At 35.2% G+C, this 20,040-nt stretch overlaps 1 protein-coding gene across 1 annotated transcript; it reads left to right on the forward strand.

The window, feature by feature from the left end:
• The first annotated feature begins 17,367 nt into the window (after positions 1 to 17,367).
• Positions 17,368 to 19,825, forward strand: LOC136820259 (uncharacterized). Its single transcript, XM_067076457.1, has 2 exons — positions 17,368 to 17,450; positions 17,961 to 19,825. The coding sequence occupies exon 2, from the start codon at positions 17,982 to 17,984 to the stop codon at positions 19,791 to 19,793; it is 1,812 nt and encodes a 603-aa protein (XP_066932558.1). The 5' UTR covers positions 17,368 to 17,450; positions 17,961 to 17,981; the 3' UTR covers positions 19,794 to 19,825.
• Positions 19,826 to 20,040: the final 215 nt, after the last annotated feature.

The raw sequence follows: 20,040 nt of genomic DNA on the forward strand, positions 1-20,040 counted from the left end.
CTCGATAATATATACAAACACCACCTCTCTTATTATTAGAGGGATGGTCGCATCTTTTGATCTCATAATTATCAATAACCAGCCTAGGATCATTATCTTTTATCTCAGAATTCAGAAAAGTTTCACCCAAACAGACAATGTCGAATTTATGAATGTTTAGAAATGCAGAAAGTTGTTTAATTTTAATAAAATCTCCCATAGAATCTTCAACCCAGACTCTATTCAGGTTCCAATGACAAATGCTTAGCGTGGTTTCCCTCTCCGGCCCAGGGTTAACCTCAATATCTCCGGACAAAATAAGGCATAAAAATATGAGTGTAAAAAGGAAATTTTGTAAGATGAAAAAACTACAGGAGGGATTAAGCTTATGATATTTAAGGCGTAAAATATTGAAAAATCCGATGCATGCTCTGTACTGACTAAGACTTACCCCCATGACAAACTCCGATCAACAACCATCAAACAACATGACATAAGAAATTTGCTCATAATGCTCTCCAAGCCAAAAAATAAAACAAAAAAAGAAAAATATAATTCCGAAAAAAGTTGTAAAAAGAGAAAAGAAATGCTTAATGCATAAAGAATCATTTCGTAAAAAGATTCCATCGTGGTTAGTGAGAGGTAATTATAAGTAATTACTTAGATGAAAGGGCATCATAAAATGATTGATTTTCGCAAAAAAAGAAAGAAAGTTGCAAAAAGTTTGATAAACACAAAAAACTTTCAGATGTAAGAAAAGGAAAAAAAAGCTACTTGTTTAAAATATTATGTTTGAAGGACTCGATATCATTGAAAAACTTGAATTCTTTAGATTTTAAGCGTGCAACACAGTTGCAGTTTATGTCTGCAAACACAAAATCCACTGGCCCATCGTCAATGATTAATGCCTTAGCTCTGTCTAAAAGGTCAAGCCTTGCTTTGGTGATGTCGAGACGTATTTTTATGTTTTGGTCTAAAGCATTACTTTTTCTAGCTTTATACAAAGCTGTGCGTTTCCCAAACGAATGAAATTTGACAATCATGGATTGCTTTTCTCGACCAACACGATGAGCCCTATCAATATCAGCAGCAGAAATGTTTAAGTTCAAGTGATTGCAAAGATCCACAAGAATCCTTTTTTCTTGTTCGTCAAGACGATTGTACAACTTGGTAAATAGATTTTTAATGTCAGCAATATCTTCTTTAGTAGCCAATTTCTTCCCAAACTCAAGTAGTTTCTGCTCTAAAATGTCTTCATGCTTGGCAGCATCAGAAGAGTTTCTTAGGACTCTACCTTGACTCATGATATTTCCAAACAAATAGCAAGTAAAACAACCAAATAATCAGCAAAAAACCAATATTTCAATCAAAGATAAGCAAAAAACAAGCCAAAAATTTCAAACGCCCCTCAAATCAAACACGCTACATTGGCATGACCGTCGAGTTCCGTGTCAAAAGTTTGAATGTGTTCGATTGTATTCAACCACCTTTAATTTTGCCTGGCTGATTACTACTAATACTAATAATATTACCCAGGAAGTGCATTAGTGCAAAGTCTGTTGATTAATTACTAAAATTCTTACTTGACTTTTGAGAATCATTTGCGGTTCTAGTTTAAAGCGAGTTTATATATCCCGCGTTTTCGATAGGCATCAATCCGAATGTAGGGGAGGGCGCCACTCTTTCTCCCTGGATTTCTCTACTTACCATTGATCCTTCTCTTTAATTGCTGAGCATCAAGCAGAGAGGCATCAAGTACCATTTTTGTACTAAGTACAAAGTTTTTGGAATGACCTGACCGGGGGTTGAACCCACAACCTTGGGCACCGTAGCCGGACCCTCTACCTTTGCACTACGTTCGCACTACAAATTTTCGTAATTCTAGGTACAATCTGGTACAATTGTTAACAACTAAAACTTAGTGAATAAAATTGGTGTTTTTAAAATTAGTCATTAATCAAAAGAAAAATTAAAAAAATGTTCTTCATTAATTAAAATTTATACTTACTTTCTTCTTCGTAATAAGAAACTAATAATAACTAATCGATAACTAATCCAGCACCCGAAATGGGAGTAGGAAACCTGTATAATATATTTTAATAGATCATGAAATCAAGTATCAGCACTACACTTTTTACAGAGACCTTACCCATCATGGACACATGATCCAGGATCAACACCTGACTCAGCATCAACACCTGGTCCAGCAGTGACACCAAATTCAGCCGTGACACCTCGTTCAGCATCAACATCTGTTTCAGCATCAACTTCTGGTTTAGAATTGACACCTGGTCGAGCTTTAAGGAATTCTCCAGCTCAAGCCCCATCTCCAGCTTCATCATTTACAAACCATTTCAGTACTCTGAGCCAACGAACACCCTCTTCGTCACTCTCCTTGACTCCTGCTTCTTCCGAACACCATATGCTATTAACATCACCATACCCCAGCCAGAAAGACTTTTACCTGGAATGGAAAAAGTAGCAGCAAAAGCTGTTTTGAGAGAGGTCAATGATCAGTTCACTCGCATCAATGGAAAGAACTTCACTGATGTCTTATGCAAAATTCCTGAAGCAAACATTCAAAGCAAACTTTCATCCTCAGAGAAAAAGAAAATTAAAAGACAGCAAACAACAAAGGTTTTTTATTTGTCTTTACTAAAGTGAGTAACAAACATTCTAGAATTGAATAGATATTTGGTTGGTGTCAAAATGAATTATTTTCATGTCCCTTTCTCTCTTCATTCTTAAAGGTTAATTTTAAGTTTATCTTGCATTAATTTTAAAACGGTCCTCACTTGACCTCAGGCAATATTTCTCAGTACAACCCTCAATAACCGGTCATTATTGTATTAATCATAAATTCTTTTGCTAGGTCAAAAAATCAAATCTCAAAGCTTTAGTTTAGTTACAATTACCTTACCCTAAAGTAATTATTTCTTTGCAAGAAAAACCTAATTCAAATTAACTGAATTTCTTTTTGCCTGTTAGAATACCCAACAAATTTCTCAATGGCTCTTCGGGAATGGTGCTTATGGTTGAATCAGAAAAATCTTATTCGATCCAAAGATTGGATGGAATGCCCTGCCTGCTACCCCTGCCCTCATAGCTGCGACGTTGATGGTAACTCGAAGTTGTACCGTTACAAAAGAGGAGTGTAAGTATGACATTTCACGTACATTGCAATCGATAATCTACACGTTTAGAATTAAGGTTGAATTGGCTGAAAATGACGGATTTCGAATGCTATATTTTTAGAAGACAACGAGAATCATTTTACACAGGAAGGTTCATCATACCCAATGAAATGGTTTATCACATGATCGAATTGTTTATCACATAAGGCAGCTATGATGTTCCATAAAAAAGTTTGTTGTAATTATTACTTGTGTAATCACATCCAAGTAAAAAACAAGAAAATCCTTGAAAATTTGACGTACTTGACACTTCTGCTATCTGCCTGCCATCATACAATCATAATAGAAAATAAAGCATAATATGTTCACCATTTAAAACCATATCAAAACATGACTGTACTGTATACAAAACATTGATAATTCCAAGAAATTAATCTTCCTAAAAGATAAACCACTGACTGTGATATTATTGTATAAATCACTCTCCAATTCATGATCAACAACTTCAGTCTTTCACCTCGTTTCCAGTCTATGTGGAAATAATTATGCGCCCGCCCGTGAACTACGCCCCTTATTTGACAGCAAAAAGTCCATAGACACGATCCAACCATTTCCATAGACACGATGACAAAAATACATAAGGGCGGAATAATTTACTAGCGCCCTTCACTCAATCCTTTTTGCTCCCTTCATTTCAGACGTACTAATTGCTGATTGGTTGGAATGGTTGGAAATAATATTCGAATGTTTAGCGGCTTTGAAAGGAGTTTCATTTTTGGCAATTGCCATTCGTCAAAAATAAGACCAGCACTGAACAAAAACGAAAGGGTCCCGGAAAAAACATTTTTTTATGGCTGGTGGTATTGATGATGCGACAAGATATTGGTAAGTTCAAGAACATAGTTTAATTAACATTTTTCGCTTGTAAACCTCATGAAAGATTCTCATTAAGCTCATTCGCGAAAGTTCATTATCACGATGCTTTAGAGCAGAGGTTGGAAAATGTTTTCCTTTTAAGTTATTTATTACATCAACCATCACCAACGAGGGATTAAGTCTCTTAAAATTAGGTGTACATCCGAGATTTTTATTTTTCTGTTATTATTATTTTTTTTATTTCCTTTTGATTTCTTTTTTATTTTTGATTTCTTTTTTATTTTTGATTTCTTTTTGATTTTTTCAGTGATTTACCCCTCGGTCATCAACATACCAGTGCAAGAAATTTTTCGATTTGTTTAGGTTGAAAGGCAACTTGACGGCATTCACTTGCGATGGAACTCACAGCCAATGCTTCAAAATCTTTTTGAAGAGGTATCGAAAATAAAAACAATCGCTGTGACTAAAAAGTCACTCGCTGGTGCTTTAAAATTGGAGTTTCCCCTTGCAGAAAAGAAGCGCATTGGAAATAAGCTAAAAGTTTTTTATTGCAGTTTGAAATTAAAAAGCAAAGAAGAGATCAGCAAGTTGTTTCAAAAGGAGAAGAGACTAGAAAAATAAAATGATGGACTAAAGAAATCTCTTAAGAACCATCAGAAGGAAGGATAAACGAAAGAAAAGAAAAGGAAGTGTTTAAGGAAAGCAAAGAATTTTATTTGCCACCGTGTTTTTTTCTCAAATCAAAAAATCTTGAGCAATTCAACACCAATTCCTCAATCGGCTTTGGACACAAACAAACGGACAAAATACCCCCTTCCTTGTTTACCTAGTGGGGTCGTTTAGTATAATTTACGGGAAAAAAATAAGAAAAAAGCGCAAGTTCCACTTTTCGCCACATTTTTGCGTGAATTATCTTGAGTTAGGTAATGAAATCGGCTATACCCGTTTAAAAGTCTTCTATATAGTTTTTCGAGAGCTTTCGAATGCCCACCTCGAATGGTATACTTGATAATGCCTGAAAATGAGTTTGAAATTTTCAAAAAATTTCGCACTTAGGGTTTTACCTGGGGATAAAAGAAATGTCCCAAAAAAGGATGTTCCACCAGTGGGATTTTAGGGGATTTTTTCCTGAGGCATAACCATCCTATAGAGAAGATCTGGAGAAAGTTTCAGCTAGATCTTATTTTTTTCCTACAAACAGCCTGTATTTTTGTAACACGACCACACTATACCCTGTTTGTGGTTTTATTTACCCTGTTTGCTGTTCATATTCCTTTTCCTTTTTTTTTAACAAACCTACTGGTAATTCGATTGATATAGATTCTTTGTAGACCGACCGACTCACTTTTTAGACCGACCGACTGACTCACTTTTTAGACCGACCCACTCACTTTTTGACCGACCAACGAGGACGCGAAATGAAGATATTTGTGTTGGCGCCTTATACGTTTCTCTTCGATACTTTACTTTGGTTCCAGGCTGCGCTGCGCAAGAAGAAGCAGCAACATTGAATATTTGGTACGTACAATAGTGTAGATACATTATCATGTTGAAACGTATGATTGAATATCATTGACACAATGACTATGGGTGCATATATTAGACTTTTTCCTTATCACAATGTTGTTGTTTAACCAAGAACCAAGAATTCTAGAACAATGATAAGCAAAATTAAAAATACACATTCACTTTATTTTGTTGTAAATAGGAAAAGGTAAGTTATTATTGACACCATCATATGATAAAATGAATCATTCTAATTTCATTCAGATTTATATACATTAAATTTATCACTAGCACCTCTTCAATTAACACTAAACCTTATTATAAAAATATTGACATTATCCTATCTTCCATTCGTTTAGGGTTCCTTTAATATTGAGCGGCTGATGTTTTCATTTTATGCCGTACCAGTTTTTTGTCCTCACTAAATTCATGTTTTCTGTCTAAATGATTTTGGCTTTCGAGCTTAGCTTTTTACTTTTAAAGTATTCAGTTATTAATCATTATATGTCTATATAAAAAGTAAAATGGTTAATCGGGAGGGAAAATTGGAAAAATAAACTTTTTCTAATTTGTGACACATTTTTGTTCCTTGTGTTTTGTTTATATCGGGAATCCGTTCACATAGCAACGTGATAGACCGTATATTTTATAGCCCGGGCTTTTACGGAAGAGAGCTAAGAAACTTAACAAGGCGATATCTCGAGATTGGAAAGGAGTTAAGAGATGGTTGACCCCTCATTGGACCGGGAATTTAATAGAGAATAAGTTAGGAAAGGTAAAGAGTCGGTATAAAGAGACTTTCGAAAATAAATATATTCGGGCATCTTTGGCCCGATGACGTCATCTGAACCTAAAAAATAGAATATCTAAAGTTTGAGAAGGATTTAAGCAATGGTTGACCCCTCATATTGTATCGGAAATCATCGAGAGAATCTTTTCGGTAAATGACAAACTGATTTCAGTCAAGCAAAACATTTATTACCCTTTCAATGACGTCATTTAGGACCCAAATGACGTCACAAAACATTAAATTTACGATTTTTCGAGTTTTGATTGGTCTTCTTGAGTGACAATTTTTTTCATTTTTATTTGGGATTAAATCAGTCAAAAGTTTCCCCTTTACTATTCAAAGGGCTTATGATGCGTTCAGCTTATCTACTCCTCGGGCGGGTGCGACGCCGGGTGACGGCTAGTTTATACTATTTATAGTAAAGATGATGTGTACCAAATTTCATCCAAAAAGGACAACTAGATCAAAAGTTAAGGCTTGGTACAAAAATAGCCCCCCCCCCCAGTTTTGAACCGCCCTTAAAAGCCTAGTACGAATAGGTTTAAGGTATCATGAGAGATCAAAGAGTGAAAAGACCTCAATCTTCTTTTTCTTTCAGGTTATGATGGTCCCCGGGAAATTGAGCAGGCAAATACCCTTCTCCATTGCGGGTATAGTCTGAAAGGTTTGAGTGTGGTAGCAGAGTGCGAGGCTATCAAACGGGGAGAGCCAACAACCTCTTTTTCAGCCTTTCAATCTCTGTATGAGGCCGATTTCAAAACCTACCAAGAAAATGCAAGGATAGTCAAAGAATGTAAATGTCAGATGCTGCCATCAAAGCTTCCGTCGAGGAAAGATATCGACATTTTCAAATCTTTCTGCTCTGAAAAAAATCAAGGAGCTGACATTGAAGCTGAATGGAGATAAGGGCACCCCCAGTCTCTACACGCAATTAAACAGATACTGCCTCACTCGTGCTGTGACTTTCAATGCACGCCGGGGTACTGAAGTCGTTAGATTGACCTCAGACGATTGGGTTGGTGTCGTTGACGGCAGGTGGAAGAAAAGCAAGGAAATAGAGCTGCTGTCCGATCCGATTAAAATAGCCCTTGCAAAGCGGCTGCAACTATGTCAGAGGGAAAAAGAAAGCTGGATCAAATGCTACAGCTATGGTAAGACTGATATTTTACGTTTGTACTTAGGCAAATTTGAATGCCTCACCTAAGGCTTTTTGAACTTGAAAACTTTAAACCATGATAAAAAAATTTAAATTTGTCACTTCTGAGTCATTTTGTCAGCTCAAAATTTCCGTTTTTACTCTTGATTCCCGAATGTTTTATGTCGTGAATTTAGCGACTTTTCTTCCTCATGAAAGATTTATGTACGCCTAAAGTAGTATATCTCAAAATGGTCTGACCGCTTATATTTCTCCAAGCTTTGTTCTCCAAACTTGATTTAGAGGCTTAACTACGGAAAACTTGGCAGGTCTATATCTCATCGCAAGCATGCATAACATGCTTGTTGAAAAAAGATTGGCACGCGCGTTCTTCTCGAAAAACTGTATATTATCTCCATATAAAATTATTAAAACAATACCTAGGGTGTTCTTTTCAATTTTGGAAAATCTTCATTCTCTTGGGCTGAGCTTTCGCCCTGAAGTCAAATTTAGGTTTTCCTTGTTTCTTTCTTTCATTACCCTGCTAATTTTCTTACTGTATAAATATTAGTCCTGTTTTTTTTGTTTGTCGGTTCTTTTTATTTTATTGTATTTTTCCAAGTTAATTGACCTCGGCGATGCTGAGGCTACATGGGTTACAAACCACATGGGGCATTCAACAAATGGCCATTATGCTTGGTACCGTAAGGTACGATTATCGTTTTTCAATCATTTTCTTATCATATCTTGTAATAACAAAGTTTTTAAGCACTTAATTATTCGACGAAGCGAAAGTCAAACAAATCAAGCAGTTACATTTGTTCAACATGTCATAAACAATTGAATAAACATTCTAAATTAAAACGTCACGAGTTAACTCATTTAAAGGTAGAGTATGAATGTGGCTCGTGTGGAGGAATTTTTAAACGACTGTACCACTTTAACTCACACCTTCAATTGTGTAGCGGTGATGCTGATCGAATTGTACCACCTTCAATGATCAGAATCCCTTAGAACAATGACTCAACTCAAATGAAAGAGTCCGAAAATGAGCACGAAAATTTAGTCTCAGAGCAGTTCCAAATTTAGCATGAATCTGATGGTGTTGTACCAGATGAGATTTTCAGAGTGAACCTCAAACTGATAATCACATAAGTTCAACTCAAGAGGAAGAGTCTGAACCGGTCGTCATTGTGCCAGAGAGCTTGAACATTCTTAAAACGAACTTCCAACAAATATTCGCAGAAATTCCGTAGCTAGGAAGACTGCAAACCATATTAGAATCAGTTTTAAGCAAACCAAATTAAGAAAACTTTTTAAGAGAAATTTTTGGAAATCACTGGACTTGAGAAAAGCAGAGAATAGAAAGATGTATTGTCAATTATTAGTGTTGATTATTGTGACAATGATAGTGATTTCTTAAAGTGGATTGGTAAACAAACAGGCAAAAGATACGAGAAATTTAAAAATCTAAAAGCTGAAACTTGGTAGCACCTTAATTTGAAGTCGATTTTTCAAGTATCAAAGATATTCGACTGAAAGTGAAATTAAATATACTAATCTTAGACTATATCGGATAGAGAATGGATAAAGTGTACAGGGAGGTCAACTAGTGAAGAAGGAGAACAACTGTTCAGTTATTCATCACGGTGCTGTAATACAACCAAGTATCAAAGACCTAAACTTGAGATATGTTTTTCGATTAAAAACCCGATCATATATATATGACATTTCTTTATTTATAATTCTAAATATTTGTGGCTGATCTATCCTGGAAGTCCGACTATAGCTATCAACCTGATTGGTGATGAAAATAAAGGATATGTCTTTTTTTTTTTTAGATAGGAGAGAATACATTACGAAGATGGTTATGGCCTGGAACAGAAGAAAGTCTATGGTTATGTCAAAAAGTCTTTGCCATAAATATATCCGTGTTAGTTGACACTTAAAGTTGATATCTTAAAGACTGATTCAACAAAGAAAATCTTGAATAAGTTGGCGTGATAAGCAAGAGGGTCAAGTAATCGGCGTCTAATGAGTATTGCGGTTTCTTGCAGTCTGTCCTCACATCAACAGAATACTTAGCTTATGGGTTGATGAGAGATATGTTGATGCTAATACACTGCATCCAAAGTTGCCTTAAACTAACAGGGATTTCAGTAGTAATATGAAGCAATAAGTTTCACCGTTTTTTCAGAATGGGAGGAGATGATAGGGTGTTTTGAAATCTGTCATTTTATGAGAAGGTTAGGTAAAGGGTTTACTTCAGAAAGTCATCCTTTTTATAAATATTTTCGAATTGGTCAACTTTTGCCTTTATTTTCGAATTGGTTGAAATCGATTACACCCAATTGATAACAACCAAATGAGAGGAGCTTTGGTTATCGGGTGTTCTAAACCCTTCTGATGATCCAGTTGAAAAAGACATTACCAGAAAGAACCAGCTTTGCATTGTCTGTGAAGAACTGGCTTTGCATTGTCAAAAAGCAAACTTGAGGAGTCGAAGCCACAACTAAATGCATTGAAGATCTTATCTTGGCTTACACAGGTGTGACCAACAGTATTGGTGATTAAATTGCAATCGTCTATGCACGAGTAAAAATTAACATCCCATTCATTCAAATTGGAACAAGCAAGAAGGGAAAGATGGATCTGCCAAAGCACTGTTGTGCAAAAGGAAAAACTTCGTTAGAGACTTTTAATCGTCAACTGAATCAGTTTATCCTACGAACAAGAGCCAACGGTATAAATTTTGAGGCGTACTTTATTGAAGGATTGACGCGATGGAAAGTCTCGATGATAGATGAAGAAGAAATATTGGATATTTAAAGAGTTTTAATGCAATATTGGTTACTATCTCCACAATGAAGTGCTGGTAAGGCCATTTAAAGAAAGACCTCTTGAAGTATAAATTGTATGGAATATTTTAATCATCAAACAGGAGTGGACCAAAGTGCCTAGTAGTTGCTGCCTTCTTTTACATGTGTTAGCATGTCTGATGAAATAGCAAAAAAGATTATCGCTCTGTATACCACGTTAGACAATTTTGACAAACCTTTACAAATTGACCTTGAAAAGAAAATATGCTGATCATCTTGAGCTTGTGAAAACGAAAAGGGTTGCCATGTCAGGAGCTGTACGTCCATTTTTGATCAAGCAAAAACGGGACAGTTGAGGTACTTTCTATTCATTCGGTTGATAAAATCATTGTCCCTAGTAGAGAAACGATTCCTGCAAGATGTTCTAGGAAACCCAGAACAAAGACTACATCAAGATGGAATCTAATCATTTGGAAATTCAAGAAAAAGAAGTCTTGAATAGTGCTTTACTTATGAATGATCAATGAGTCCCTCCTCAGAACAAGGTTTTAATAACGTCGAAGATTGCATTGATACATGGGTGTTTTAATAGAGCATTATTACAAGATTTTTATCAGCATATCCATCAATAAATCTTGATAAACTTGAAGCGTATCTTATTAGACAGGGAAGTGCATTATTTACTTTACTTTGAACTGTGAATATTTTAAAAGCGATTGAAACTTTCTTTCTCTACAGGACCCTACACGGAAAATTCACATGGACGAAAGATGTCGTCACTTTTTGACGATGGACAAATACTGGATGACTCAGTGAGTCTCTCAGTAGTTTGGAAATTTTTTTATTAATGAGGAACCTAAGGCTTTAATAAAGCACGACTCTTTCCATGCAGCCTATAGATTATTCTCTCAATTATCCTTAAGGTTGCTTGGGCCACTTAAGCGAGGCAAAGTAGCAATGGATTTAAAAAACAAAAATTCAATCGATATTATAATTTTCAAAATCCAAATTAACTCGATATCATCCACCACAAGAAAGTAATGCTGATGTAAATCCCGACCCAGAGTAGTTCTTAATGTCAAGACGTTTGTATGGTTCCCAAGCCCTTAACACAAGTTTGATTTCTAAGGTTTCTAATATGTATGTGGCAAAAGAAAAGCATTCACTCAAGGAGATCCACAGCAGACTGAGGGTAGTGCTCCATGTCAAAAGCTTTTACAATACATTAACTGAGCTCCCAGCAGGAAACTGTTGGAAAACCTTTTTATCGACAATGCAGGTATTAATTAATCAGCTACCAACACATATTCAAGAACTATTTCCTGAAGTTTTGACTTATAAATACGCAACTGACAAAAACGTTATTTCTCTGAAAGGGAACAGTGCGCAAGCAAGTACAAGCATATTTTTCTCAGTTGACCAAGGAGATCGTTTGAAGAATATCCAGCGTTTACAACTGTCCCAACATCCGAATTGTTTATGGCGTGTATTATGTTCCAGATGTTCGGTCAAGACTTGATGATTGAAAGGCACAAATCACATCTGTCTTTTGGGATATCCTAAAAACTGATTCAACAAAGAAAATCTTGAAAAAGTTGGCGTGATAAGCATGGGGAACATACATACAAAGGAACACAATATTTTTAATATGGAAAGACAAAAGATTGGCAAACGTCAGATATTTTGGGGTGATTTTCCCAAAAAGAAACCAAGGAAATTGGTTAGTGTAAAACACGGGTCACGGGTCACACACAGGTCATACAAATTACAGACCGGAAAACTGTAACGCACTCGTAACATACAACTCATAACATAAGTTCCTGAAAATATTATGTTTAATGGAAATATAATATCAAAATATGTTATTTAGAAGACTTTAACAACAAATCATCAACCCTAAATATTGAAAACAAATGACACTTAAATTATGTAAATAATGACGTTATCGCAAAGTATGAGGTTTTGGTCCACCAATTAACATATTATAAATAAAATATTTTCATACATAATAGGATGTTGACGCTGCAAGTGGATATACATTGAGAGATTGTGAAAACAATAAATACTACCAGAGAGCTGTTTTAGAGATATAAAATATTGACGTCATTTTATGAAAAATACACAGCAGGGAATAAAAATATTGAAACATTTATAAAATATAATCCCATTGACGCTATTTTCATCAATTCTTGATATCATACCCAAGGTGATTTCATGAGATAAAGAGAGATGTGACATAGTGATTGTGAAGTAGCTATTTCCCTGTTAGGGGGCCGTTTAAAGCAAAAGGTGAGATCAATGTTTTATAATATGTATTCTTTGTATATAACATTGAAAAGATAATTTTCATTACATGTGTGATATAGGTGTAAGATATGATACAAGTATTACAGGTCCGGGTTATACACGGCATAAAACGCGAAAGCACGTGGTAAGCATGTGGATAGACTTTTGGCTTTAAAATAGTTCTAGATCAATAAAATACCTTTGCAATTACATTTTTGACATTAACAACTGTTTTTCAAACATTTTCTTTGTGTTTTACAGGACTCGAAGCTGACCTGTGACCTGTGACCTGTGTTTTACACTAACCGCAAGGAGGTTATAGCACTTTTTCAGGAAATTTCATAAATTGGAGGAGTCACAAAGTGCTAATTGGATGATTTTTTCTGGCCGAAATAATTTTTTTTGTTTTTTCAGATTTTTTGGCCGAAATATTCATAGAAAGATGATGTGTTATCTTTGACTGCTTTGTATGTTCCAAACTCTCACAAAGACACAGAAAATTGGTTTTACTTTGACAAGATATTTTCATATGATCACGTAAAAGTAATTTTAGTTTCGTTTTGCAGGCATAAAGCGGTATTAACCGTCTCTTCTCATGACATGACGTAACCAAAAACATTTCATCGCATCACATATCTTAAAGCATGCATGAAGGTTCACCTTTTCGGAAATTTCATTCTTCTACCAAATTCAATCAACTTGCTAAAATACATAGCTGTCAACTCCCGCATACCAACGTTTTCTCCCGTGGGAAAAAATTCAGCCAAATCTCCCGCTTCTCCAAAAATTTCCCGATTTCCTGAAAAGTCATTATGAAAAGAGTCACAGGAGGGAGTAGGTTTAGAAAAAAGAAGAAATTAAAATATTGGCCTTTTGTTTTATATTTAGGAGGCGAAGAAAATATTTACTCACTAATATTCTTTTAGATAACACTTTTTCAAGTAAATATAAAGCAAAGACTTGTGTGTTAGCATTCAGATAATACAAAACCGATTCTTTTAGAATAGAGATTTTGAACAGGCGAAGGAGAGCTCTGGTCTGTAAAGTATACAAACGGAGTAGGTATTAAGCAGTGGAGTAGTAGGTTGTAGGCGTTTGGTACTTGCCAATTAAAATATAGACAAAATTGTTTTTTCCTAAGAAACGAGCAATGCTGGTTTATTTCAACTCTACCATACATAATCATTTTCTCTGTGGAGGCCTTGTTGATCTTTATAAAGCACGTACTGATGGGACTCCCTTATGATTCAGAGTAAATGATCGTTATCTCATTGTATATAACTAACCAGTGAGTTTAAAACCCGAATGACAACAGTAAAATAATTAACCCTTCCCAGGCAAGTAAAAGTGAAGCCACTTTTTTTTCCCCATCCAAAACGCACCTACAATCAGTTCCAAAAAACTTGGCACAAATGGAAATTCCCCACTAAATTTTATAACCACAAACAATTGGGAAGTGTTCTAGATTAGGTTGGAAGAGTAGAGTTTTAACGCTAGACTTAAGACTAGGTAGGATCCAAAAGTTTAAAAAATGGTCCCGTTTGCACTGCTGTTCCCCTCAGGCAAAATCGTCGATTCTGTAGAGGTCACGAAATTGCCGAGTACAGACGTCGAAATGAAAAAAAATCAAAATGGCTGCCGAGCGAGCACTGACAAAAACAAAAAATTAGGAGTTTTCATTTGCCTACTACAGCAGATTAAGACAGAGAAATGCAGTAAAATAAAAAGTAAACAAACCTTGAACCTTTTGTTTGTCAAAATAATGTTTGTCAGTAATGTTTACATTCAGAAATAAATCCATTTTCCACCAGACCTACAACAACCACCATAAAGGTTTCAAACCACGCTGCGGCATTACTGGCAATGAATTCTGACTTAAAAAATGTTGGTCCAGTTCCTTGGAAAGGGTATGATTACACTTCCATATGACTTTTTCTTACAATAACATCTGTCTTCTCACAAATCCAAAATTATATAAATAAAAACCAACACGGTGGTCAACATTCTTTACAACAACCCGTCAGATCAAACTTTATAAAGATCAACCATGTAAATGTCACTCGTTTTAGTGATATTTGGATAACATTAAAACCTTTCTGTATATATTAGGTTCTTCAAAACCATTTCCCTTTCCCGCAGCAGGCTTTAAATTTCATGTTGACCCCTGGTTTTTTTTGAGCGGTGATCTAGAAAGGCCTTTAGTGCGGTATAAACAAATGATTTCATTGGTTTAAAAAAGTCAAAACATCAAACTATATCACGTGATCAAAATCATGATCGGAGTGAAAGGAAGCCGTGGTCATACGTCATATGATATTTTCCCGCGTTTTGATTTGGCAAAGTTTAGTAAACTCGACCACATATCAATGTTTTGATTTTTTCAGGGGGGATTTCTGTAGAATGATAAAATATGGTTTGGCTGGAATGGACACCATAACAGCAGTGCCGTGGCTTGAAATATAGCCTAGTAACTAATAAATCCCTCCCAGATTGAAGTTTTCGATAAAATCAAGTTGCGGGCCCGAAATTGACATTCTAAAATAGCCAAAATTGCCAATATGTTATGGCACTGATTGTTGAGCGCGTTGAAGTCAAGAAAGTTTAGTGGTTGGTAGCGCTCCACTTGGTTGCAGGATGTGTGAATTAGCGACTCACTAGCAAATTTTGGTTAAAGAAGTCCATTCGTATTGATATATATAGAGAAGATATGTAATATCTGTCATTGTAGAAAAAGAAAAGTATTGATATATAGATAACTCAAACTTATAAAAACGAAAAAAGTGAAGAATATTTTTGTTAATTATGTATATTTTCGATCTTTTTGGTATTTTTATTGCGGAATGTGCGTTTGAGCGCGCGCAGCGCGCTCAAACGCGCGTTCCACATCCTTTGGCAAGATCTGCGTACGCGGGGCGTAAATTTGTATATGTTCAAAAAAGTGTTTCCAAAACTGCTACCTCTGACGATAAATGTCGACTTTGCTCTGTATTGAAGAATGGCACCTGTATAGCCACCGAAAAGAAGCATTTACCTCGTAAATCTTATTGAAAATTAATTCTAGTAAAACTTTGGTTCTGTTTTTGTCATTTTTTTCAAAAATCATACATATTTTTAAAAAAAGTAAAAGTGGTACTAAAATTATATCGAGTTTGACTATTCAATCAAGTGCGAGATGTCTGTTTTTGTGTCGTTGCTGCTACTTTCACTTTTGCACACTTGCGAAAAATAAACAAAGATGGCAATTTTTGTCAAGGATCTCAAGGCTGGATCCTGCTGATTTTTTAAGCTGGAAGGCATGTTTTGCTTGTAAAATGACGTTGCTGCTGTTCACACTTATTGGAAATTTTAAACGAGTATCATTCTTGAGCAACCTCGCGAGCCAGGGCGAATCGTTGGCGGTCAGGCGGCAAAAGTGAGGGCGGGGATGGCCAGACGATTACGCCCTGGTACAAGCCAGAAAAAATGTTCTGAATTCGTGAATTTTCTGATGGGCGAAATTTGGATGAGTTGAAGCTGATTCGTGATTGGAGAAACAACGAAACTCTCTGGAACGTACAGCGGTGCTCAGCAGTTGGTTGTTTGGGATAGGGTTTGACTTTCATGACATTCATGTTATTCAATACTCAATCAAGTTTTTATGCAGATCCTGGCTTTTGAGTGCAAAAATAGCATTTGAAAGGTCAAAATTTAAATGGAAATGATGCAAGTAGGACGTAAGTTACAGGTATAATCTATTATTTTCTACTACAAATCATTTTTTTTCAAGATTTTTTTAGCCACAAATGTTTGCATTCAGTTCTCAAAACTTCAGCTGTAGAGTCCCAACCCCCTGTCCTTTTTTTAGATTTGAGCCAGAAATAGTTCTTATTTTGCAAATATCCATTTACACATCTATTGTCCAGTAAGTTATACAAAATGAAGGAACACATCAGTTGCCAGCTCAGTTTAAATTCAACTCTCTGTGTGTCAAGACAAGCAAGAAAAGAAAGAAGTTAATTCATTGTTTGAAAAATTTGAATAAGTACAGATCAAATAATTGAATATAAATATGTAGTTTTGAATTTATGTTTTGTGGATGGCATCTGTGGCTGTGAAAAAAGATACGCCAACCAAGACATATGCAAGAAGTGCAGATCCAAAAAGCAAAGATGGTTGTAGATTATGTGGAGAGACAAAGTCACGGTATCAAAAGATTTTTTCCAAAATAGGACAGCACGAAAAGAATCTAGAATTCAAAATTGAGCAATGTTTGTGGTGTTGTTGTAAAAAGTGATGATGAATTACCTGACAAAATTTGTACTGTCTGTGAAACCTCTCTTGAAAGAGCCTTTATTTTCAGAACAAAATGCCAAAAAGTTAACGATCAAAATCTCACTTCAACTAAGAGGTGTCTCAAACCAACAGATATTGTGTCATCGCCGTCTAGGAGACCAGCACCTAATAAAAAGCTAAAGTTTGATGAAAAAAGTTCTGATACTGATGATAATTTTGTAAGCATTGAAAATGCTATCTCAACAAAATTAATAGAGCTAGATTCCATTGATCCATGTCGTATTGCATCGTTAATTGTTGGTTCATGTAAAAACACGTTTTTGCAAATTCAAAGACTGATTGTGCAATCTATTCAAACTAAGCTCAATCATTTATGTAAGCGTTCAGGAAATGGATCTTATCTCTACAACAAGGATTTTGATTCTATAGCTACAACACAAATGAATGTTATTTTTGAAGAATTTTTGAATAACTTTCCATTCCTTGTGAAAGTTTTAACAGCAATGTCATCTAGAAAGTATGAGATTACAGAGGATTTGAAACCAAAATTTGCACTTGTATACAGCATTCTTTTAAGTTCAAGATGGCATGAACTTAGCTATTTTAAGCGTATCACCACTGTCTTGTTGATTGAAGGAGGATGTAGTAAAAAAGTAAGTTTTTTTTATCCATGGGAAGTAATTTTGTGCTTAACTAAATTTTTGCATTTTAGATCTCAAATAGGTTTTGCAAATTGACATCAAGTTAAAAAAATTCCAAAGAAATTTAAAAAAGATTTCCAACTAATATCTCTAGAGAGCTCTCACTGTATGAGGAGGAATTCAAAAATAAATTTCAGTAAAAGATGAATTCTTACTATAAGATTACTTTTCACCTATGTACTTTGTATTTCAAGACTTTTTTTTATGTTGTGAAATTTTATCATCAAAAATCTACTACCAGGGTGATTTTATGATTTTTTGGTGATCTTTTTTTATTTTCACTTTTCTTTTACGTTCAACTCCTTTAATGAAATATTTTGTGATTTTTGGTTATTTTGGTGATTTTTTCAAGGGCTTGTCAGATTTTTTTAGTACCTCACCCCTCGAAAGTGGATAGCATCTTCTGTAAACAGAAAAGGGAAAAATAGAAAGTCTCAGTGTTTTAAATTTGATTATTTTTAGCTCCAACAAAGACTGAACCGAATGGGGGTTTGTCTTTCCTACTCTACCAGAGACACTCTTTTAAATGCTATCGGTAGCCATTTTATGGATAAAGCTGTTGTACTACTGAAAAAAGGTGCAACCCTTCGGGGCACTGGTGATAACTGGGACCTTAAAATCAAAATGGACCATATGCGAAAAGCAATTCAAAATAAAGATTTGCACCTATTTGCCTCCAACCTAGTGGCAAACCGTTTGGACTTTAAAGACCTTCCAAACGCCAAACCTATTGGAAAGATAAGTGAATTGAAGACTTCTCAGCTACTTCCAAATGTAAATGAGTGGAAATCTTACGTCTCATCTGTAAAGGTGTTGATTGCTCGCATTTTGTTTGAATTTTTTCCTGAATTCAAAATTTTTTCATCTTTTTATCCTGATCACATTGAACATAAATTTTCTGATGTCATGAAATGTAAATCCGTAACAGCCACACTTCCTATAATTGATGCAGATGAGGCTAAATGTGTCAAAATTTTACGTACATATGAAAAATGGATTTGGGAGTTGTATGACAAGGCTGGTTTAGCTCCTCCTGAAATCCCAGATATTGTTGTTGATGTTGTTCCTGAGAGCAATCAGGCTGATCCTGGTCAACCCATGGCACAAGTAGTGTTTACCAGTAATGACCCCATGAAAGACAATAAGATTGTATTTGCAGGGGATCAGCTTTCCAGGATTCGTTTTTCTGGAGCGAAAGATCTCCTCCAAGGGTGTCACACCCCAACAGATCGCCTGGAACATTGCTCACCTTTCAAGCCAGTTATGTGGCACACCAAAGCGTCTCTTTTACAATACTGTTTCAACTTATTGTACGTTCCAGAATCAGTAAATGAAAAAGGAACTCTTAAATTTTTTCGGGAAAAACTAAACCGCAAAAATGTCACTCCAAAGAAAGTTGTTGACAGCTACGAGGGATGTGAAGAATTCTTTATTAGTGTCGGAAAGGGTTATATTGTGGCTGCTGCTCTAAATTTATTTGGAATATCCAACATGAATGAGAAGCCAGCAGATTTTCCAGATGAAAAAGCATCAGATGATGTCAAAAAGGAATACTTTAATGGCTACTTAGAACAATTTGTCAGAAAGTTTGTTATACAGAGCGACTACGATAACAATAGTTCAGATGATTTCAAACAAAATTATGGATTAATGATTATTTTTTTAACAGTTTTGCTTTTACAGATGAAGGACACTGCTGCTGAAGCTGATGGTGATCGTAACCTCATAAATCAAAAAATTTTACTTGTTGTCTTCAAAGCTCTTAATAGTCGTAGTAAATATGCTGTTGAAATGTTCACCTCTATTGCACAAATAGAGTGCACACTAACCCCAAGGCTATCTCAAGAATTTAAGTGGGGCTTCTTCTTAAACTGGCGAGGGGGGAAAGGAAACAATATTGAGGATGATCTTGCACAAGAAATTTGCAATCGAATGAGTAAAAAAATAGTAAAACGCATGGGGGCAAATAAAAGCCTGAAGTCTATTGAAAAGATTTGCAAGGCAACAAACGGTATAAAAGATATAGTGGAGAGTTTTGATCAAGAGATATCTGTTGAGCATGGTTCCTCTCATCATACCACGAGAGACTCATTAGAAGATGAAAAAGAAATCATATCAGATATTTTGGAAATTTCACCTTTCACTTACACTGGACCAAGAGCTCATGAAAACTTTCCTGACATAAAAAGAGTACCCCAAAGATATTTAAATTATGTTGAATTTGCCAAGTGGGTTGAAGATAAAAAGAAAGAATGGTCATCTATTCCAGACATGTTAGCCAATTTTGAGGAGTAAGACTAGTATTATAAAAATACAATAGTGTATTATATTGGAATTTTTTTTTTTAATTTCTATCTCTTTTCCTTAATGCTTCTAATTACTAAGTTAAAGAACTGAATGCAAACATTTGTTATTAATGGTTACTTTGATTAAAAATGGTCATTGTATAGATGTGGTACCTTAAGTGGATTAATTTTCGTGTGGACAAAATTTCGCGAATGGAAGATTGAAAATTTTCGCGTGGACTAAATTTCGCGATTTG

Source organism: Clytia hemisphaerica, unplaced genomic scaffold (genome assembly GCF_902728285.1).
Source record: "Clytia hemisphaerica strain Z4C2 unplaced genomic scaffold, Clytia hemisphaerica genome assembly, whole genome shotgun sequence".
Classification (NCBI taxonomy): Eukaryota; Metazoa; Cnidaria; class Hydrozoa; order Leptothecata; family Clytiidae; genus Clytia; species Clytia hemisphaerica.

Excerpts from the sequence above, each read along its gene's own strand:
- LOC136820259 (XM_067076457.1), top strand. The coding sequence starts at position 17,982 with ATGGGGGTTTGTCTTTCCTACTCTACCAGAGACACTCTTTTAAATGCT.